The 23,674-nt window shown below is 38.4% G+C and overlaps 1 protein-coding gene across 9 annotated transcripts in view; it reads right to left on the reverse strand.

The window, feature by feature from the left end:
- FER (FER tyrosine kinase) overlaps window positions 1-23,371 on the reverse strand; it is a 157,754-nt gene extending 134,383 nt beyond the window's left edge. For 2 of the 9 annotated variants that reach the window (XR_015280685.1, XM_086868392.1), the window contains exons 1-4: window positions 23,225-23,371; window positions 10,982-11,091; window positions 6,028-6,286; window positions 2,152-2,325 (exon numbers count right to left, since the gene is read on the reverse strand). Coding sequence is in view for 8 of the 9 variants with exons in the window: in XM_086868392.1 (XP_086724518.1) it covers window positions 2,152-2,325; window positions 6,028-6,234 (381 nt within the window). In the remaining variant the exon portion in view is untranslated. Of the gene's footprint in view, window positions 1-2,151; window positions 2,326-6,027; window positions 6,287-10,981; window positions 11,092-18,097; window positions 18,688-23,072 lie in introns of those variants that run through there. The other 7 variants (XM_086868395.1, XM_086868399.1, XM_086868391.1 and 4 more) reach the window with 6 other exon arrangements.
- Window positions 23,372-23,674: the final 303 nt, after the last annotated feature.

The raw sequence follows: 23,674 nt of genomic DNA on the forward strand, positions 1-23,674 counted from the left end.
TGACAAATTCGTATTATAATGCCATCACGACAAATGACAAAAGGATTAAATTAGGAAGTAGTGTTTACAATTAAGACCTAAATAACACAAACAGTTTCTTTTATAGAAAACTGAAAAATAAAACAGGGAACTAGCATTATGAAACCTTTATAATAATTGCATTATGGTAATTAGGTTGCATTTTTCCAACAGATAAAACCAACACCAAGAGCATGTCTGTTCCCATAGAACACTTAAGGAACTAAGATGGTAAAGGATTACTTTCAACTCAGTTTTAATTTCAAAAGGTCTTACCCAGCTAATTAGCACAGTACTCTACTTTCTTCCCCTCAAATTTAATGAAGAAAGAAAATTGAATAATTTTAAGTTCTTGAATAACATCTTAATGGAAACTGGAATAAATCTACAAGATACAAGTCCTACTACATTTGTGTAAAAGCCGTGTTATTTACAGTCCTTAAAAATCTTCCCCGTAATATTCTCCACTGTAGAGATGTCTAGAATAAGAAAAGATGACATGCATTTCACCTAGACACATTTTTATGCCAGCTTATCCTAAAAGTAAGAGCTGCACAGACACTGATGTCCACTGATGTTATTTGAGTACTGTCCTAGGATATAATCAACATTTTATCTCTGTGCATAACAAAAGCAGAAATAAGACCACAGAACATGAGAAGTATTTTGAATTTTGGGGAAACATTCTGAAAGTGCTCCAGGTACACAAAACCTTGAACACCAGCTAACAATAGGAGAACACTAGTCAAACACCTCTTTGCAAAATCAGGAAGGGGAAAAAAGGAAAACAAACCCAAAAAACCTGAAACCAAAGAACAAAGCAAGCCTAATCAGCAGGATACAAAATACTTTGATGGCTATGCAGCCCATAATTAAATAAAGTCAATATGGTTTATAATAACCATTTGGTGAGTGCTCAACATGCATTACGGTTTTTTGGAAAAGTCTTATAAAATAAGACATTTTTATTAGAGGTTTTAGCAGAGTTTGGCCTAATAACAGAAAACAAAACATTGCATAGTCTCTTTGCAAAGTATACCTGAGCTTCCAGCAGTCTTACTCCTTTCAGCCTCTCTTTCTTATTTTTTTCTCTTTCTGAAATTCTTTATAAATTCTATTATTTCTAACACATGCTACCAGTTTCTCCTCTTCTTCCATTCTGACTTTTTTGAGACACCAATTCATAAGTAGCAGCAAGTGATTATTTGGCTTGAAATTTTATCAGATAATGACAGCCTACTGACCATGCATCAAAAAATATGTCTCCCTAGTCCCTGCTTGGCAAAGATGGCAAGATTCTAACATATTATGGAAGCAATCTTGTAAGAGTCAACATATTTAACTTAAAATAGTCTTAGTTTAAGCACAAAATAGCTCTAAGTTCTTCTCATAACTGGCCCAAGAATCTTTTACTCATCAATCTGTGACAGTGTTACTGCTTTACTCAGCTGTTATATTTTAATTATTCCACTTCAAATCCCAAATTCTCTGCTGGAAGAAAGAAGAAACAGTGCTTCTCCTTCCCTCAGCAGACCTTTCAGAGACCACTCTGAGTTTTGATATCTGTAGCTAAATTGCCCAAGATCATCTGAATGAAACTGATTTCTGTCAACTTTACTGACAAGACACAGCACTTTGAACACAAGCAAGACAACAGATATGTTATGGAAAACACTCTGAAGAGTTTCACCTGCAGTCTTAATGTTTGGTTTACACCTGCTTTATATTTTAAAATAGGCACTAGAACTCTGTCCCCATCCAAAAGAGTCTGGACTGCCAAGTGCACTCACTAACAAAAGTTTACAGTGCCCTGGTCCCATGAATGTCCTTAAAACAGGAAAAGAGACAGAATAGAGAAGTGTCACACAAGAATTATCCTCTACTAGAAGAGCATTTCCAGTGCTATCTGTCCACGGAAATTCACGTGGGAGAAACTTCTCCATCTTTGCCCTGTCAGCTAGAAGGAAAGAAAAACTGTAGAAAATTATTAAAATTTAAACTAAGCATTCTACATATCACCCACTACACTTTTACCACAGCATGAACAAACCAAAAAAAAAATCTACTCTTAAGTAAATATTTTTAAACATAGAGAATTATAATCAACTTAACAAGCACAGATGAATAAAATACCTTGTACATCTCTGCTTCAATTTGTTGATGAACACCTACGAAACTCTTCTTAACTTGCTGCTTATCTTTGATCATCATTGTAAGCCTATGCAAGGGCCCAGAATTAAGATCCTCTGCATGTGTCTTCATTATTTTGCTCAGCTGTTCTGTTTGCTGTACCACGAGCAACCAAGACTGTAAAAAAGCCAGTACAAAAAGCACTTATTTATTTCAGCTTACAAATAACCAAACAATAAGATTGAATAAGAATGAAATGAATAAGAACTGGAAGAAGAATCATTGCTTAAAAAAATTCAGCAAAAGAACTAATTTTAAGCTTACCCAAATGTATTTGAATATCTTCCTGAAACAGCAAAATCATGCCTCAATCTTACTCATAAAATCATAAAAAAGCAACAGAGACAAAAATACAGCATTGAATGTTCACCCTTCAGCATTGTCCAGTATTTCTGAACACCAAAGAATGCATTGCAGCCTTATTTTTTTTTTTAAATATGCCCCCAACACACCTAAGAACCAAGTTCCTATATCTTTTGTCCTCCAGTTTCCCCCCACAGTTGCTCTGCCCAAGCTGATTTCTACCTTTGTCTGAATACCTGACAGTAATATGCATTTGAAGGGTGGTGGTTAAAGAGGACACCACGACATCAGCTGCTTCACACAGCAGCATCAGTCAGGCCAGTACCAAAGCACAAACAGACACAACACTCATCTGTCACTGTAACCCTCCACCCTTCTGTACCCTTGTTTTAATGGCTTTCCTTGGACATCTGTCAGTTTTCAGGACAGCTTAATGTGATGTGTGTGTCTTTGAATACAGATACACATCTACAGATATCACAGACACAAATGTGAAATTAAACTTCAGTTCAAATAAAAGCCTTGGTTACCCTCAAGATTGGTGTCACATAGTGTATTCCTTAAAGATAACTCTCTGACAGTGAAGGCTGTGCTATAGCTAGGATTTCAGTGTCTGCATGCCACAGAATTACAAGGTTTTGAAGGCAGCTAGCATATGAATTTTATTGGCATTTATCTTACTCTTACTAAAACAGTAATCAGCCTGAGATAAGAACTTTAGAAAATTAATTTGTTTGTTAGCTTTGGGGTTTCTTTATATCCTGTATATGAACATATATACCAAATATTTCTATCTCTGTATGACAATGTTGCAACAGAAACTGGATCCTAGAGAACAAAACAAAAGATAATTGACTCCCCAGTATAGTGGACTACCTTTAACATTTCCTCCAGTTTGTAAATATCCCACAGACTGGCACAGAATTATCTAGATCGCTTAAAGTGCAGTGTTATAAAACGTCAAGGCTCAAAGCTTCCCTGCTATGGCTGGAGACTATTTCAGCATGCAAAGCTGCATAGGATAAAACAGGATTGAAGACCTGCATGAGAAGAGTGGGCAGAAGAGTTTTGTTTGTTTTGTGGTTATGGAAGAGTTCATAAAAGTGCTCTCAGAGGTGAAAATGTAGTCAGAGTCATCCATTTTCCATAAGGTTGATTCATTAATGATGATACAACTACTGTTTTAATCCTGAAAAATCACACCAAAAGTATTTTTCAATAGTACAGGTATTATAAGAAAATGCTTAGTTTATAATTCACCAAATGAGCTTAAATAAGTCAGAAACATAGCAATTACTTCCCTTTCTATTAAATAAATCATTTGCATAGTTCCCTGTTCTTCAGATCACTCTTTCCATCACGAAAGGATAAAAGCAATGTTTCCACAGGGAAATGGCAGTAAAGCAGGATTTCTGTGCTTTGTATGATTGTATTTTATTATTTTAAATTAGGAGAAGGTAAAGTAAAAATGCCTCAATAATAGAGATTTATATGGAACAAAAAAGCTGGGTGGGAACAGCAGAAAAGGTAAAGCATTTCCTTCCACAAAAAAATTATCACAATCCAACAACTGCAGCAAGATACATTATTGTTTGGTTTAACACTGTTTTTCAGACATATACACACACAACGGAGCAGTCTTAAAAACACGTCTTTTCTAGCATTACCAGTTGTTCCAGTTTGTTGTCTCCACATGAAAAAAACCAGAAGACAGATTTTTCCAAACACCATTTCTCTCCAAGTACTCACTCTCACTGTACACTTAGAGAACAAAACAAAACAACCACAACAACAAAATCAAACAAACAAAACCCATGAAAAATTAAACAGCCTGCTATTGGGTTCGAATACCACAAAATGCCAACTAATACCACAATACCAAACACAGGTATTTTACATCTTAGAAGATGTAAGAAACTAGACTCATGTCCCATAATATTTGTACCATTCTTCGGTTCAGTAAAATGCCAGCAAGAGAGAAAAATTCATCACAAGAGAGTAAAATAAATTAGAATAAGATCAGTAAATTAATCAATAATTCAGGCTTTTTAACTGCCACAACCAGTAAGATAATGTGTCAGTACACAACTTCAAAATCTAAGGTGTCAGTGAAATTTTAAGGCAAGGTGAAACAAAAGATCTGCCAGACCATATGAATATTTTTGCTGTTATATAAAAATGTAGAAATCAGAGATGCAACTTAGCGAAAAATTACACCTCCTTAAGAGAAAAAAAAAGGGAATGAAAATGATGCGGAAGGACAACTTGAGTGCCTCTGTTCAAAACAAAATTTAAAATGTGACATGCACACCCCTCTTCAAGCCAAAAAGAATGTGGCTTAAGTCAGATCTCCAGATTTTTTAATTTATGTGCTCACAAGAAGTGCTCATGTTAGTAACATGAACTGTCCTATACTGAGATACCTATATGAAAGTTAACGGTTATGTGTATCGCATAATGCTAAATACTCTGTGACAATGAAAAAAAAGGGCAGTATTTCAGTTTACAAGGGAAGAATTATTGTGGGGGAGGGAAGCAACAATAAAACATGTTATATATAAACACTGCATGGTGCTGAAGCAGCACAACTATAGCAGCACAGCTTTAAGGTCACACACTGCCACTTCAACCCTATATACATCCATCCTGCTGCACAAGCAGCCCTACTCCTAATGCTATGCCACAGCCACTGCCCAAGCAGCCACCCTTAAGCCCACCACATAAAAACCGCTTTGTCTAAAATTTAACCTGACCCAGAAAGGGTGCTTTCCTGCAGAGAGAAAATGAGGATTCATGACAGACTGAAGGCACTGTTTAACCACTGCTACAGAACAAGGGCCAAGAACTGAATAAGCCATCAAAACAGGATAGTCTTCTCTTGTCAGTAGAGAATCCAGGTCCAGAATAAAGCTTTCAAACAAGTGATAAAGTAAGTTTGCTTCATCATTACATTTACTTGAATTTGCTCTAAATCTGAAAACAAATAACTGGAGAACAGACAGCCTTACCTTTTTAAAAAATCAATACAATTATTTCAAAAAGAATACAAAATAACCTCACAATTATGAGAAACATCCTGAATTGATGTTTTGTTTTTACAACACATGCTACAGTATGAGTAACAGCTGGAATGCTAGGCTTTGCCCTGGTTTCCTGGTATTTTTCTATTTCTGTCACAAATTCTATATAACAAACAATAGTTCCTATCTTAAAAGAAAAGCTTGCTATAGCATACTTGATTTTCAAAGCAGTAAACAAATTAGCAGCCTCAACACATTTAAGTACAATACTGAATTTCAAAAATCAATTCTCATTGCATTAATTAATTTTTTTAAGGCAAGACTAGAGCTCAACATCTGCTTATTTCACTGAGGAACAAAAATAATCCATTTTAAATACTTTGGCAACATTAACACTCAATAAACTTAATGGATAGCAATCCAACTCAAACCAAAAACAAACAAAAATAAACCCAGAACCCAAGGATATTCCAAATTCAAAATACTTCAGACTTACCTTGGATACATTGCTGATATAATCCAATTGACAAGCACTCTCTTTATCTACTTGGTTACAAAGATTCTGTAGAGTGGATGCGTATTCTTTATCACTTTTTACTCTCATTACCATGAATTTCTTCACTGTTTCCAGCAGTCGTAGTTCCCAGTCTTGCAGTTTTAATAAAGCATCATGAGAATACTTCAGATCACCTCCAAACCCCATTTTTTAAGGCACTATACACCAGACAGCAGAAAATACAGGCTCTTCACCACATCTGAAAGGAGAACAATGACGAGACAATTGATGAAACAATTATCAACAGAAAAACTTCTGGTGAGACAAAGAGCAACTACTGATGTCTAAATCCTGAAATAACCTAATCATAAGATTAACCACATACATTCACCTCAGTATAAACTGAAAGGAGGCTCAGAGCACTGTTTTGACCACCAAACTCTGACTGGAAAAGATTTCAGCCTCAGAACCGCTCTCCAGTTTCCATTTCTACAAAAACGTCCCCTCCCTAACTTCTATTACAGTATAAAAGAAAACACAATAGCATCTAAGACAAACACTAAAGACCCTGAAGACTACATATTTAACCAAGTAAGTACAGGTAACACTATCTCCAGACAAGCTGCCAACTGCACTTTTCTACTCCTGGTGACCTGAAACATTTGTTTCTCATGTTTACTGTCCTAAGAGCACAGAAAATCCAAATAAAACACCAGCTCTCAGGCACAGCATCTGTGGGAAATGGGTAACTATTTAGAAGCTACTTTGCTCCTAAACCCTGTGTTAACAGGCCATTAAACCTGCAGATTCAATGTCCCAAAACCCAGAAAATATCCCAAAGCCAGTTTCCCATCCAACTATACACTGGTCACGGGGGTCAGAGTTCTACTGTTCACACCATTTTACCTCAGAACAGTCCAGTCTTATTGTACCAAACTGATATAAAATAAGATTGATACGCAGATAAGATATGCTGCCTTATGAAATCCTGTAGCAGGACCGAAGGTCAGAGACACATTGCTAGTTAGCTCTGAAATACCTGTATCTGGTGCTGATAATGGATACATGTGGAAGAGCTGAAACCACACAAAGAAGTAATTCCTACACACCCTTGCACAGGTTTTGTAATGTGGGCTGAACCCTCTTTTCTGTGTACACACCAACCACCCGTTTCTATACTAATCAGTGTCAGATAGGTAAGATAAAGTCATATGAACTGCAACCCTTATCTCTGGACTGCAGTGCAGCCACAGCCTGTACCCTGCCTATTCACTAATTCCTGCACTACAGCAAAGTCTTGGCTCTTTTTTAACACAGACACAGAAATACCAATTTCTTCACAGGTTTTACATACTACCACTTATTAGCAGTGTTCTACAAACATTAATAAATCTATCTTCCTAGCATTCCTTTGAGGGAAGTAGGACTAATATTCTTATTTTACATCAAGAACTAAGACCCATAAACTAATGTCAATACTGTGGCAGCTCGTACCAGTATGTACACGGCTTAAAGACAGACTTTTCACGCTTTTCAGAGCATTTTTAGCATGTTAGGTATTCAGAAAAAATAAATACGTTATTGACATCAGTTACCGCACAAAATTTCTGAAGAGTTTGCAAATAAAAACCTCAAGCAACCTCTGAAATAAGCCTCGTGTACTATGTGTTTGTTCTTAGAACACAAACCATATTACATAAGAAAACAAAGATCCAAGAAATAAAACTAGAACAGTGCCACATTACTATGTATCTATACAATATAGAAAAGCAAGTCAAGGTTGTATGAACAACCTTAAACCTGTGAACTTTCATAAGCCCTTTAATTTGAAGCTGTATATCCTAGTTCTGATGGCTAGGAATTCAGTCATACACAGCAACAGTAAATAGTCTGTGTTGGCTGTATTTATGAACTAAGCCATTATTAGTAGCATTAATGAAAATACCTCCACAGTTCAAGTTCAGGAACACTCTTGCAGAACCACAAATATTTTAGTAACTTGAACCAGAGAAAAGATTCTTAAAGCCCATGTTTATTAATATGACTAAAGCTGCACTCGTGAATTTTCAATGCCCTTTAGATCTAGATCCACTTTTATGACTTTTCATTTTTCTCCTACCCATTTTAGCACATTACCTAACTCTCCTAGCACAATACCTGTGCGAAAATACAGTGTCCTTGTTTTCTTACGTCCAGATTTAAAAGCGATGGAAACTGAATCTCACAGTGAAATTTGGCCTTGTGTTGTAAGTAATGGCTTTCCTGCTTTTACCCTAGCCTCTGTTTTGTACTGGGAGGGAGTATGGCAAGGGAAGGAGGAAATATTCTCAGCATGTGATATTTCAGTCTGCTTCTAGTGACTTACATAGCAGCCACAGGATTACAAAAAAAATCAAGAGAACAAAAGACCCAACAGTATCTCACTCCAGCCTGATAAGTTGCTCTTCATAAAGCAGTAATCAGATTTTTTCCAATTTAGATGCCTGGATACATAGGCAAAAATTGTACACACACTGGACTCCGGTCTTCATTTTAAATCATTCCTTTCACTGCAACAGAAGCAGTGATAAAGAAGAAGTGCTAAAATTCTCATTTGCTAGAACTAACAAGAATAAAGGCTCAGAACTAATGATTCCCAAATGAGTAAGCCAGCTGCCATGTGACTTCCATGCAAATTAATAAAACGTTCAATCCAGCCAAATTCAAGTGCTTCATTGTGGAGGCAAAGAAGTGGTGAAGTATTTGAGACCCAAACCACTAAACTAAAATTTTGATAAGATAAAAACCAATTCTGTCACTTAAAACTACTTCTGACTTTTTAATGGTTTTTAATACTTTTAAACAACTGAAAACAGTACTGATCACACACTCATTAATTTGAAGTCAGAACTATAAGATTTACCAAACACACGAACACACGATTTGATTTTCAAATACTCTTAAAAAACACAAGCACATTTTGAAATGCCAGTATTCAAAAAAACAGTATCTGGCACCAATATTTGATAGTATTTGACCAGTATTTGATATCATAGCACAGATGAGATAACAACTGCCCCACAAGGGTCAGACCAATACAACAGAGTATTTCAGCAACAAGGGACCTACAGCCACCATCTGGGCACAGTGATGCACTTAGATTAGCCCTGGGTCTCCAACCATGGCACCAGATGTTTATCTGGTATAGCTGGACCACTATCATGGTGTGATTCTCCTTGCGTTTCCCCACGTGCACAGTTACTGGATTATGGAATACTAATATTCCCATACTTTTTTGCTTTACCATATAACATTAAAAAAATCACACTGATAAGACAAAGATTCCCAGAGATATTTTGCAATCACAGACTACTGGCAAAATAGAAATCAGCAAAAACAGCAAAATCTGAATCCAGAAAGGATTTAATGTGGAACTGGTACAAGATGGCGTGTTTGAGACACAAACATGCCTTCTTCTCTAATGTTCAAAAGACGAAAATAACAGTGTGAGAGCTATTCGGGGGGGGAGGGGGGTGAAATAAATACAGGAGAGTATTTTATCTTAATGGAAAAAACAGAGATGCCATAATGTTTTAAAACAAGCTACACGGAGAAGTGATAACAACAAACATGATATGCTAAATTTACACATAAAAAAGCCCCCCTTCAGGAATTGCTTTACTCTTACTGTGAAGAGATTTCTTCTGCTTCTGGTAGATGCCCATGGGGTTTAATCTCTTTTTCCACATGTGAACAAAGCTTGCATAATTTGACATGCCAGTGAAGTTTCAAACAGAATTCTAGCACGTTTTGTAAAAGCAATAAAATACCAGTACCACCAAATAACACAAATTAGTTTCAACTATTTTTTTAAATTTTGAAATATAAGATTGATATAGACATATAGACATAGATACAGATGGCTAAAACAATTAGTACATGTAAATATGTCAAAAAGTATTTGTTAACCTCAGGAGTAAAATATGTCTCAGAGTAAATCCCTGGTCAAACTGGTGCCTTCTAAATGTTGCCATCAATTACATCCAAGGCTGTGACTCATAATCCTGAAATAACAATGGATCTACATGCATCAGTTGGAACTTGTGGTTTCACAGTACCAGTGACAAGGTAGGCAACTAGAAAACCACAAATAGAAACAAGCTTTTAGCTTGCAGTTTAACAACAAAATTTTAAGTACTTGCAAGTAACCAATATAAGCTCTAAACTACCTTGTAGTATAAGTTTTAGAAAGCATACTTGGCCCCCAATTAAATTTGGAATAGGAAAGTACGTCACAGATCTGGATTCTCTCACTCTTCATATACGATCTATGAATTCAGATTGCTAAATCCGCATGGGCTTTAAATCATAGAGAATACAGCATGTCTTTTATTTTGGAAACCCTTTCTACAAACATTAAAAATACGTAAAAATCAGAAAAGAAGGAGGATTTGGATTCAAGAGACAAATCCTCAAAATCAAGGCTTCTGTACCAAACTAAAAGCATTTTTACAACAGATTATCCATTTGTTAGACAGTCCTTCTCAATTTCTCAATGTAAGGCTTATAGTAGTTATATTCCATTAAAATAATGAAATAAATCATTCTTAGCATCCATCCACACCTTAAACAAAAATTAGACAGTCAAACAGTTGAAATTTCTATTAGTATAGGATCTATTCCTGGAACACACAAGACCACGAAACACAAAACACACGCATTACCTACCATTTGTAATACACTAATCATGAATCACATATTCATAACATTATCTCTGTATGCATAGATAAGAGGTATACAACACAAACTAATAAAACCAATCCTTCTGCAAAGCTTTTGGCAACAATAAAGACCTTAAGTGGTAATACAAGTTAGCCTGATTATTTCAAAGCTGATTTGAAATACTTGTCCACTCAAAGGAAAGCAGGCAGCCAATTTTCAGGAAGGCTTTTCTGCAAAGCATAAGCTCACATACCTTAAAAGTTTTCCTTCAGAAATGTCCTTTATACAGTTTTCCTATGTCAGCAGCTACTTCCTCTGATTTTCACCTACTGAAATATACTTTTTTTTTCTTTTCTGGGAATTCTGCGAAAGAAAAACATAACAAACTTCTTTTTACTATCTCAGCATTTTCAAATACATTGCAAAACTCAGACTTGGGTAAGTTGCCCTGTATTTTCAGGTTATTACCAGAAGCCAGCTGCCTTTTTTTAAAAAAAGAGATAGTTCAACTAAAAGAGTGGATTTCTCAAATGACTGCTAGTAGTAGTATGCTATCACTTCACATAATGTTGAGTGAAGAAATAATTTTGCCTCTACATATGTAAGAGAAGCTTTTTTTTAAGTTCTTGGAACTTTTTATGACAAGTGTATTGTAGCTGAAAAATTAGACGATTTTATTTATTTCTGAACCTTACCCTTGGTAAAATGAAAACAGAAACCCATTAGCAAGGAAAATGAAAGGCCAAACTTTGTTATATGAAAGAGCAAGTTAGTAGTGGCATTTTCATAAAAGTGGAAGAAAACAAGTGGCAACAAGAGAAAGGAACCACTCAAGACACATAAATTCCTATTTGGCTCTAACTACCCCTAATACCTAGAAAAGTAAGAGGTTAGGATGACTAGCAGGACCAAAATTTCAAGTTGTAACTCTGCAATTTAGGTGAAGCAGACTGACACAGAAGGGTTTTGACAGTTTATATTAAGAACATATATTAAATTTAAGGAATGGTAAGGAACAAGCTTTGCACACAGCTTACAAGTGCAAGGAACACTGTATAATCTCTACATGTGGACCCATGACAAGTGTTCACTCACAATCCCATGCTAGAATGTCAGACTTCAGATGAGACATTCCATAACAGTTTAGCAATGTCCTCATAGGAAAAAACACATGAAACAAAACTGAAAGAAAGACAGTGTGCAGGGGTGAAGAAAGCAAAACTGTTTTCAAAATCTCTGTTATTTAAAACAAAGCACTGATCACAGACACATTTATAAAATCTTAGGAAGGGACAATATTAGTTCACATTCAAGCAGGCATTACTTAGTATTCCTTTCTGGTTACTTAGTGACATTTGAGAAACAAAGAACTGCCTAATATAAATACAAAACTTCTATTCTCTGTGACCAAAAATAGTAAAGACTAAGTGATGTGAAGATCCAGGCACTGAAAAGAACAACAGCTATGCAAGCAGATGCTAAAGGAGAAAAAAAAATGCAGGAGATTACAACCATTACATTTAAAAAACAGATATAAAATCATTTGTTCCAAAGTCACAAAGCCCAAAGGAAAGTATCCACTAGCAAAAAAGTACAAGCAGGAGCAAAACATTAGAGTAAATTTGGCTCTAGTCTTTCTAACACAAATACAAACCAGGTGGAAACACCAGACTGTTACTGGACAGGAACACAATTCCTAATCACCATTCAAATGGGACTCGTGAAAGTGGAATAAACATCACTATGAGCACCTGGGCACATTCATGTTTCAATCAGATGTTAAGAATTGCATGTGGTAAAAATGAAGGCCTTAAAAAAATTCCATTTATCAAACAAAACAACAGATTGGAGCCACTTCAACACAAAAAAGTTCTATCTTCTGCTCCCTGAACAAAAACAACTAACACATTTATTTTCCTTTCTAAAGAACTACCCTATCACATATTTTAGAATGCAGGATTTTGTTTGTTAGTATGAAAATTAAATGAAAACCCAACTTTTCTTTAGAATTCCAGTTACTATTGATATTTTACCTACGTGCATTTTTTTTATCTGCACCCAGGTCATTAGTAGAACTTAGTAATGCAAGTAGAAGTTAGTAATGCAAGTCCAATACAGGTCTAATTGATAGGCATAGTTAGTATGTGGAAGCATAATAAAAGCATTCCAGTGAATTGCACAGCCAGATGTCAGAGGGCAATAAAATGTCACTAAATTCCCACTGCTATTTCTGAGCTCAAACATAGGAGAACCTGATAGTTACAAACATCTTGCTACCACAATGCAATAATCCGCTTTCTAATGAAGATATAAAAGACAAATTTATAAGAAGATCAAGACAGAAGAACAGAAAACACAGATGATCTGTTGTTTTCTGAAATTACTACCAAGACAGTTAAAAGCCAATCCCCAAATCAGATCCTCTTTAGATTTAGGATATATAAGGCATTTTCTAAAAATGAGGCATAAGAGAAGAAATAAAAATATCAAATTAGTAGTAAAAATTCACCAGAGTCAGATGCAATTGAGCCAAAGCATTGAAGCATCAGCTATCAAATTTCCAATTTATTAATTCTGCAAAAACTTAGGCTTAAGGTGAGCCAAGCAAAGAACAATCAAGAGTGGAATCAAAATTTTTTCAGATGTGACAAGGAAATCAGAAGAAGCACAACAAAGTCTGACCCTGATACTGCACAAGGTGGTTAAAATCATGCCTAAGCATCTGTAGACTAGAACAATTCAAATGAGGAAAAAAAAACAACCCAATGCAGCTTTTGTAGAGCAAAATCAACTTTAAGAGTTCTGTAAAGGCTTCAAGTATCCTGTGTGAAAATGTATTGGAAGTGGGAATTTTCTGCTGATACCTGTGATAGGAAGCTACCAGAGAACTGAAGACCATGCAGGGTAAGAGTTAAGCGACAAAGTCTGACAGGGGAAAGAGCTCAGAAGCCTCACCATAATGTGTGCCAGGACTTGGGCTACTCTTCAGAATGGCTGCCTGCTTATATGTCACTACAGAAGCATCTGTGCTTCATACAAAATTATTATGATTAATCAAAACCAACAGATCATTACAAAACTCACAGAACCTCAGAACACTGAGCAGCAAGCACAGAAAACAGCAGATTAAGTCACATGTCAACAAATGCAAAATAATACACCAGTAGGAGTTATTTAATAACAGTACCAGAAGAAGTTGTAGTAGTCTCTGAACACACACTTTTAAAAATATTTGTTCAGTGCTTTTGAGCAGTCAGGTTAGAAACCATACAAAATATTAGACTATTTTTTAATGAAGGAAGGGAAAACATAACATATCCTTATACTGCTGATACATTAATGGCATTCCTGTATGTTCAAGTTCTCCTAACTCATGAAAAACATAAAGCACCAGAAAAGATACAGTTTATAGTAATCATAGCATGGAGCAGGTTACATACAGAGAAAAGTGAATTTTTAGCTCACAAAGCAGGCAAAAATGAGAGGTGTAAGATCAAAGTATATCAGAAGAAAAAATCACTATAGCACAAAGTGATATGGTATGTCAGATGCCTGAAGTGTTTTCCAGAAGAACTTGCGAACATCAAACAACATTTTTTGGAAGTTGCTCTTATGTCCTTCTTTGCCCAGTAAATAATTAAATGTGATAATTCAATGCCTAAAAATATTTCTGATATCATGAAACAAAGAAGCACAAAGTTATTATAAAAATTAATTTAAAAAACAGATTTGCAGAACAGCACAAGTTCCATCTCATGATGTCTAAACCATAGAAGCAGAACAGGAACTATTATTCTATATTTGTGCTAACAGCCCCTTGTTATCTGACAGTACCAAGTACTTAACTACATGGATTTTACTTGGTCGTGTACATCCTCAAACAGTACACTCTCATACTCCCATCCCTGCACCTGTAGGAAGACCACATTTTTCCCTAGCAGCTCCTGCAGCTGTGATGTTATTAAAAATAAGTGCAACTAAGAAGCCGTGGCTCCATCAAATAATATGATTTACACTTATCAGCAGTCTGAAAAAAAAAAAAGCAAAACAAATAAAAGCTCAAAAACACAACTCCCAGATTCCCTGCCTAGAATCACAAGACACAATTCTAATTTTTTCAGTCTTTCATTTTAAACCATTTTCTAAACAACTGCTATTCTCTAAACACCCTGCAATTACTCTCCATACGACATAAGCAGTCAGAAGCTGAAACAGTGGGGTACTGTAGGACCAACCAACTCTGACAAGAGCAGAGATATTAGTTAAAGTTACTTTCAAGCTCTTTGTCCAAGTGCTTACCCTCTTCCTAACAACTTGATAATATATCCTTATTTATTCATTATCCAAAAATTCACGTTCTTTTTTCACAGAACTTCATCTTCCCCACCACACATCCATTCTGTCCAGCTTACAAACAGCCAGTGAGCTTTCATACACTTTCATCTGCTTTGTTCCAGATAACATCTCCCATCTGCCCATTACTCTAAACAGTAATCTCATTCTCCACCACACCTTTAGCTGTTTGTTACTTCCCATGGCCTGGTAACTTTCTCAGCATGTTCTTTATCATCTCAGGCCTTCTCTGAGAGAATGGGCAAAGGGTAGAGATGACAATTTGGTAGTGAGCCATGCAGTAAGTGCTTTTTATGTGCTGTTACTCAACCAGTTTTGTTTCCACCCTGTAGAAGTTTCTACCTCACAGTCACAGCTAAATAGCAAGACTGAATCCTACCAGGAAGAAAAGTAAGAAGGTGAAGGCAGATACATGTTAGGAAGAAACACGCTGGTCTAGCTGACACAAGTCACATCCTGTCACTAATACTTCAAGACTCTCCTGCTGTCCTGTTAACTCTGAAAAAGTGACAAAAAGAGCCATATACCCTTCTTTTGCTTCCAAAGGTAAACTCACCTGGTTTCTCATTACCTTTCATGTCACAAGAAAAAAAAACCAACTTTCCTTTCTCTCTTTTTCCAAGAATTACATTTCCCCTAAATTCAGCTCCAGGACTCAAGAAAAGGCAAGAAAAGGCATGGCTTCAATAGAGAGTTCCTCACTGACAAATTTTCACTAAACTCCCAATTCTGCAGTGCTGCAACATGATCACACTAGATCCTAAAAGAAAAACAGACTGGACAGGATAAGGCTGCTGAAAGTGACTATCACAAGGCAGGTACTGTGGACCTCCAGGCCTGTTAACCAATTCTACCAGTTAAAGAGAAGGACTGTTTCAGAATTACAAAAAAAAAAATACATAATGTTAAAATGTCCAAAAATTGGCCACAAATTGAAAACAGAATAAAAAATGTATCAGTGACTCAAGCTCACTTAATGTATTATATAGCGTATTAAAGAAACTTCTGAACAAAAAAAGAGCAGCTAGAAAAAATTAAACTATTGCATTTTCAAGAGATTTCTTATCTTAGATGACTAGTGAAGGTAGAAACAACTCCTAGAAACAGCCAATACTGAAATAAAAAAGTACCTGTAGTACGTATCTTGACTAAAGAGTTATTCCAAGTCCCTTAATTAACTTAATTAATTTGCTGATTTCTCTCATATATTTGGATTTCAATTAGATACCAAGTTCTTTAGTCTGAAGGTAGGAAGCAGCCTTCCTTATTTGGAAAAATACCCCAAACCTCTGAAAGTACCATTTCACATCTTGATCTCACCTGTCTTGAGATGAGTACGTGGCAAATCGGAATTAACACACACGTAAGACCCACATGCAAACCCGCAGTCCCAAGGGTGCCTTTGTAAACATTTCTTCAACAGAAAAGCATTGAAGAATTCTCCTACTAGAGGGGTCTCATCATCACAAAGCTACACCTAAGACTTCTCCTGAAGATTTCAGGTCCCAAAATTCATCTGGCTGCTGCCATAGCACATTTCAACTTAGAAATCCAGAACATTACTAGAAACTTCTCCCAGTAGCACTGTCTTAGCTCTCAAGATTTCAGAACAGCCATTGAAAAAGATAAATCCACAGGACATGAAATACTTTAAAAAGTCTAGAGGCATTTAATTTCTTCCTATGGCCCAATATCAGCCAGAATGTTTCACCTCAGAAAAAACAATTAGATAACAAAACTATATATGTAATTTATGATGGCAATGGTCTCCTCAGGAGAAACATAATCTAGTTCCAAGAATTTATTGCTCTTTGGAAAGAAACTGAAAGAGCAATCAGGATGTTTCTTCTTTCCTCCTTCATTAAACTAATTACATCCTTCTGGTTCATTAAACCCTCTACTTAGTTAACACACTGTTCATTCAGTCTTCGAGGTCACTTATTTCCTTGGTATCATTGTACCAAATTTAATGCAGTTTGATTACACAGTATTTTGTATAGAAAATACTGGCCATGAGGACCACAGGTCCATGAGAGAGTTCTGTGTCTTCCCAACTGCTGATATTCCAGGCTGCTGCACTGCTGGAAATATAACATATTGTGTGGTTCAGTGAAAGGTGTTGCCTCAAGCCTTTGTTTGCTGTTCCTGATCTGAATGACTGCTCCTTCCCATGCTCCATATCCTACGAGATACCATGGTAATTCTCTGTGTTAAATGGGACACAGTTACTCTCAGTAAAATGCAGACGACTGAACTATGCATTTGTACCCTCTTACAGACTGTAGGCGAGTAACAAATTTTAATACATACATTCTACAAATACATACCAAAATATATGATGAAATTTACCTATTCTTTTCTTAGTTCCAGTCAGTTTTGTTTGGGTGTCATCAGGCATCCTAGTTATAAAGAACACTCCTTCTGATAGATATTACTCTCATTTAAAAATGCATTAGCTTTAATTAATATATGCTATTACAAACAGGTAAGAGTGGCAGAGGTTTAAGCTTCCAGTTGCCTGGGCAAATGGTTCTGAAGTGCATGTGCATGCCTGGACTCTTCACATGGAAATTTATTTGCATACACAAAATTCAGCCTATCCGATCTTTACTGTAATAGATTATTAGTCCTTATCCAGTCTTTCATTCTACCTCTCAAAACTATTCTTTCTAGAAATTATATCAGGTAGCCAATGTTTCCTGTAAAAGTACAATATTCTTCATAACATTTGTAATTCAAAAACAAATTAGGGATGACAATAATGTTGTACTGTAGACCAGGATTATTTACCTCCCTCAGAATTCTAGCTTTACTGTACTCAGAGACAGATGAAAAGAATTTCACTGCATCTCTCAATCTGAAATCCCAACTTACTGAGAAAAATTCTGCGAAGGGGCACAAGCCATGCTATGTAATGGCAAAATGTTGACAACCATTTGCTTAATCAGAGCTTTGGATACGGCAGGTCCCCCCGCTGTCCCCCCAAAAGCAGGCTGACCACACTCACACTACTAACCCCTACTGATAAAGTGAGAGAGGAAGGTCTGTTATGACATTCTGCCTGGCTTCTGTACTTCCTGAAACTTAAGAGTATAAATGCTGTGGGTTATTATTTTACATTTATGAACATTTCAAAGCAGAATCCACAACTAGGAAGTCAGATGCTATCTGAAAGACACATGAAACACAGAAAGGAAGTTTTAGCATAATTTTAAAAAGCTGTACTTGAGCAGACACAATAGCAATAAACTACAGTGATAATATTTTAACAAATTTATACAATGTAACAGCAGATAAACTTTATGTATTCAAAATCAAGATTTATCCCATGATGCTACTCCTACTTTTTTATAGGCTTACCAAAGGTGAATCTTGTGATTTCTGAATGTAGCAGCTAACAACCTCCACCAGCTGAGCCATTATTAACAGGTTATTTGTCCAAGAATTAAAGCACCAAATATCCAATAAAATAATTCCTGTCTCATTAAAAAATGATTAAATCTATGTCCTTTCCAGCTCTCTATTAAGAGAGAAAACAACTTCTAACTGCCACTCGCAATTCAAATGGCAAGCATTACAATTATGATGACAGACAATGCAAGCTACAATATCTGCCAATGTATGGAATCGATTTTCCAAATTTTCTAAAGCAAAAAGTTAAGCACAAACAGACCTGGCAAAAAGCAGCAAGGCTGACATATCAAGTACGAAATTAAGAGACTCACAAAATGAGGATGCAAAACCAAATTCCACCCTCTTTGGAATATGCACGGTGATCGTGTAATTACTTTCATGGTGCTTTTCTCCAGAAATGCCCAACTCATTTATTAGAGAGGATGGAGTGTTCTGATTCAGCACTCTGTCAGAGGGGCTCATCTTCATGACTCTTATCAGGCTCATTGCTATAATTGTGTGTCTCCCATTTACTAAACGGGCAATTTCAGGGAACAAATGGCTCATGATTAATGCACTTGAACACTGCTCTGGATTTAACTTCTGTTGGCAAGGAGTGCTTATGTAATATGTAACAATTCACAGACTTTTCACAGGTTGCCACTATTTACAAGATAACTGATTTTTTATTAGTTCTTAATTATGATAATTAAGTTTTACACTTAAGCTTAATTTCTTTGTGTCTCAGCTCCTCTTGTTGAAATAAATCACTTATAGAATCACACTGTGAAAAAATAAGCTGTGAGACTTAAGATCAAGTAATGACAATTGCAAGACAGCTACCTGTCTTGAGATCAAGATTTGAATGCCATATAGAAAAATGCCAAATACATGAGAGGCACTAATATGCTAACTAACATGAGAAGTACTTATTCATTAAGTATTTTCTTACTAGCTCGTACTGAGAGGATTACAAGTGGACTACAGTATTTTGCCGGCCATATTGTACAGCATACCTAAAGGACACATTAACAGTATACACATGATTGTTCTATTTCTTCCTCAACAGCTGACACTTTCATGTGTTTGTCTTAATAGAGAGCTACATCACAGAAAGCTCTCACAGTATGCAATTAATGTTGTTGCTTCACATTCACTCTATCGATTTTATCTTTCACCCTGTCAACAACCGGAAGAAATTATCTGGTCCAAGTAGCAACTGTCCCCTCAGCAGAAAATAAAAGCAGCCATATCAGAAATCCTAACAAAATACCCTTTTTTGCTCAAGGTACAAGCCCACAACATAAATAAGATTCTAAAGTGCCAAGTACTATGCTCCAGAGATCAGTAATTCTGTCAAATCCTTACATGGGCACAGAAATCAGCCACTGAACTGCAGTAAAGTTATGAGTATAGAAAGGTGTCTCTACAAATTGCTATGACACACATCTGAGTATTGCAAGCAGGTTAGTAAGAAACCCAGATGTGAAGAAGAAAGTCTGTATGTGGTTAAAGCACCTGGCGTTTTCTCTCAGGCATAGAAGGCAGCAGTGCAAGGGAAGCTGGTTACTATAGAGCAAACAGCAATTTGAAATCCAAAGTAGAATGCTGTCATGAGGAAGCTCACTCACGCAGATTGAAAACAGCATTAAGCCCTAAATTATTGGGAATTTATTTTTATTATCATTAGGGAAACACACGAGTTAAAAAATTCCCAGTTATTGCAGACTCCTTACACTGAACTGAACGCTGCTTTTAAACTTGAAGGAGAAAATAGAAAATAATTACAGTAATGGTCTCAAATATGATTTCATGCTACAAGCTGAGAGCAATCAAAGCCTTCCATCCAATGAAGCCGTCCTACAAGAAAAAAAATTTACAATCCCAAACACAAAAATACAAGCCATTTTAGGAGGACTCTTGCTGGTTTTTAAGAATCCTCACCAAAACCTCCTATGTACTGTGAGACTGTACATACAACTCTTAAAATAAGAGGTAACTATCTTGTCTCAAATCCTGGAAACAAAGCAATGAATTTCAATGATTCACTATTGTGAAAAAGTTTCCAAAATAAACTTTTGCAAAGACATGCCATATTTACCTGACACCAATGTTGAACAGCAAAAACTTGCTGCATATTTTCATGCACTGAATTTTAAATCCTTTATCTCCATAATAAAACACTGAATACTCAACAATTCCAAGACAGAACAGAATAAACTCTCCACTAAGTTTTTGAAATTCATTTTCACAGGGCAAATACATTCAACAATATAATTAGGCCATGACTAAGGGGACAGTTTTATCTTAGAAGTGTATATGTGGTTTACTTCCTACTGGAATGCATTTAGGCGTTCTTCTCTTCTCTTACTCCCTTGCTTCTCCTCCCCGCCAGCAAAAAAAAAAAAAAAAATCCCTTTTCCTAGACCTACTTCCCACACACTGCAAAAAAACTCCTCCCTGTGATGACCTCATGCTCCTAGCCCATCTCCTTGTACGGAGCAATTCCGGGCTTGCTGCCAGCTCTCTCCGCCTTCAGCCTGACATGGCAAACATACCTTCCTTCACCCTGCTGCTTCCCAGCTGAGGGAACACCGAGGATAGGCGGCAAGTCAGGAGAGCAGACGGGGCAGGGAGAGGGGCTTCCCATGGACAAAGAACAGGCCACCAGATGCCTGCCCCACGCTGGCATCCAATATAACTTTGTACCCCCTAAAGCACCTCTGGTCTCCACGGCAGGAAGAATGACACTGAACTCTGAACATTTTAAGTATTGAAATACATCCCATGTTACCTAACTGCAGTGCACATCCTGTAGCCAAACTTTACTTCCCCTCTATGCTCTCAGTTAAATATCTCCAGTCTAGTAAAGCAAATGTCCCCTCCCCTCTAAACAAAGGCCCATCTTTGCATCACTAACGTTCTTTGATATCAAAATTGGCCCGATGTACTGTGCACAGATAAAATCTTTTATCTTTTTTTGCTGGTTATTCTTTAAGGTCTATCAAACAACTCCAAAGGAACAGAAGATTTCTATTCTCTGTATTATTCATTGCCTTCTCTGGCCTGTCTTGCTTTCAAGCGTCAGAATTATTTCTACATGATGACTTTATACACTGGCAATCCAAATACCAACTGACAAAGGACAAAGGACTCAGTTGTGACATGAAGTAACAGTTGTAGAAAATCAGGAAACGTGATGGATAACTGAGCTTTTGCTCAGCTAGTAAGTGACTGTACATACAAGACTTGATCTTCTCCCTCAAAAGTAATATCTCCAAAGCCCAACTTTACTTGGGTTAACATTCCATACATGTATATTTTAAAGTTGTAACTGTACTGACAATTTCTGTCAACACATTACAAGGAATTTATAAAATGAGGGAACATATATTGGTCTCACCAACAACAACCACAACTCTAACTCAACCTACAATGTATCCATTATTTGCAATTTGCTTTGACTGTGAGCAATGATGTGCCAACGTCACACTTCTCTGAGACTCTCAAAGACTAGCACTTACATAAAATAAACTCCAAAAGCAATCTCCTCATTAGGTATTATTAAGCAAGCAAAGTTAACTTATTTTAATAAAATTACTTTAATACCCAATAATTTTTTTTGGTCAAGAACTTTTTTTTTCACACCGCAACTTCTTGAAGGAATCTGCAGTACAACAGAGCAGAGGTCTAAAGCCACTTTGAACAGGTCTGCTTCAAAGCAGGTAAGTTATTTCACCTACTTGAAAAGCAGTGATGCCCTCATCCACAGAGAAAATGAGCTGGCTTGTTTTAAAGGTCCTACAAAACCCTTGGTGTTCAGAGAGGATGTGTCACTTCAGGGGAGTATGCTAGTAAAATCTAACCAAACAGAAACATACTCCAACACGAAAAGTGATGTTTACTGCCCTTCTGTGTAAACCATTCTCGTACACCAAATATGAGTATTCAGTACCCGTGCAGATACCGAAATCTCAAACACACAAAGCATTAAAACGCACACGAAGAGCGCCAGGGCAGCGACACCGAGAAGGCCCCACCATGGTTCTGCACCCAACACTAATGCAGAAGTTCAGGCAGCCGCTGTGCCGTACAGAACTGCCAGGCGGCACCAAGGTGGAAGAGAACTCAAAAAACCCAAACCGACTCCCCCGGGCTGTTGTATTTATTGGGACGCCGGGATGAATCGCAGCTCCTGGAGGTGGCCGGCGCGTCCTCACGTTACTCCCCGAGCTTCCAGCCCGGCCGGAGCACGGGAGGGGAACAGACACGCCCACCACCGCCGGGCCGGAGGCCGGCACCGCTGGACCGGGACCGAACCCGCCCTACGCCTCCCCCGGGCCGGATCTCGGCGGCGGACCCGGGGAGGGGGCGGGATCCGCGGCCGCGGCGCTGCCCCTGCCCCGCCAGGGCGGAGCCGCCTCCGGGAGAGCGGCGCCTCTGACACCTCCCCGCGGGACGCCACCGGGACGCGACCGGATGCGGCCGCCGCCGCCCCGGCGGAACGAACTGCGAGCGGCGCCGCTGCCCGCCCCGCCCCGCCCCGCCCCGCCCGCAGGTAGAGCCGGCTCGGGGCCCGCCCGCCTCCCCGTGCCGACCGGGGGTCCCGGCGCTTCCGGTGCTCCCGGCGCTCCCGGGGGTCGCAGGCCCGGGCGGGGCAGCCAAGGGGCCGGCGGGGCGAGGGCGGCCGGAGCCCTGCGCGAGCGCGGCGCTGACGGGGCCGCGGGCGGCGCGCGCGGACCGTCCCTACCTGACAAGCCGAGCCCCCTCCGCCGCTGCGCGCGTCACGGGCCCCGCCCGCGCCGCGTGACCCGCGCGGGCCAATGCGCACGGAGCCGCCCGCCGCCCCGCCGGCCAATGGCGGCGCGGTCCGCCTCCCGCTGACGCGCGCGGAGACGGTGGGGGGGGGGTTATGCTCGCGCCAGCGCCTCCCGCGCGCCTCCTTCTCCTGGCAACGCTCCCCCGCCGTGCCCGCGGCGCGACAGCCCTGGGGACAGACCTGGGGACAGACCTGGGGACAGACCTGCGGACAGACCTGGGGACAGACCTGGGGACAGACCTGGGGACAGACCTGGGGACAGACCTGGGGACAGACCTGGGGACAGACCTGGGGACAGACCTGGGGACAGACCTGCGGACAGACCTGGGGACAGACCTGGGGACAGACCTGGGGACAGACCTGGGGACAGCCCTGCGGACA

The sequence above is a fragment of the Cyanistes caeruleus genome, chromosome Z (genome assembly GCF_971803275.1).
Source record: "Cyanistes caeruleus chromosome Z, bCyaCae1.hap1.1, whole genome shotgun sequence".
NCBI classification, from domain to species: Eukaryota; Metazoa; Chordata; class Aves; order Passeriformes; family Paridae; genus Cyanistes; species Cyanistes caeruleus.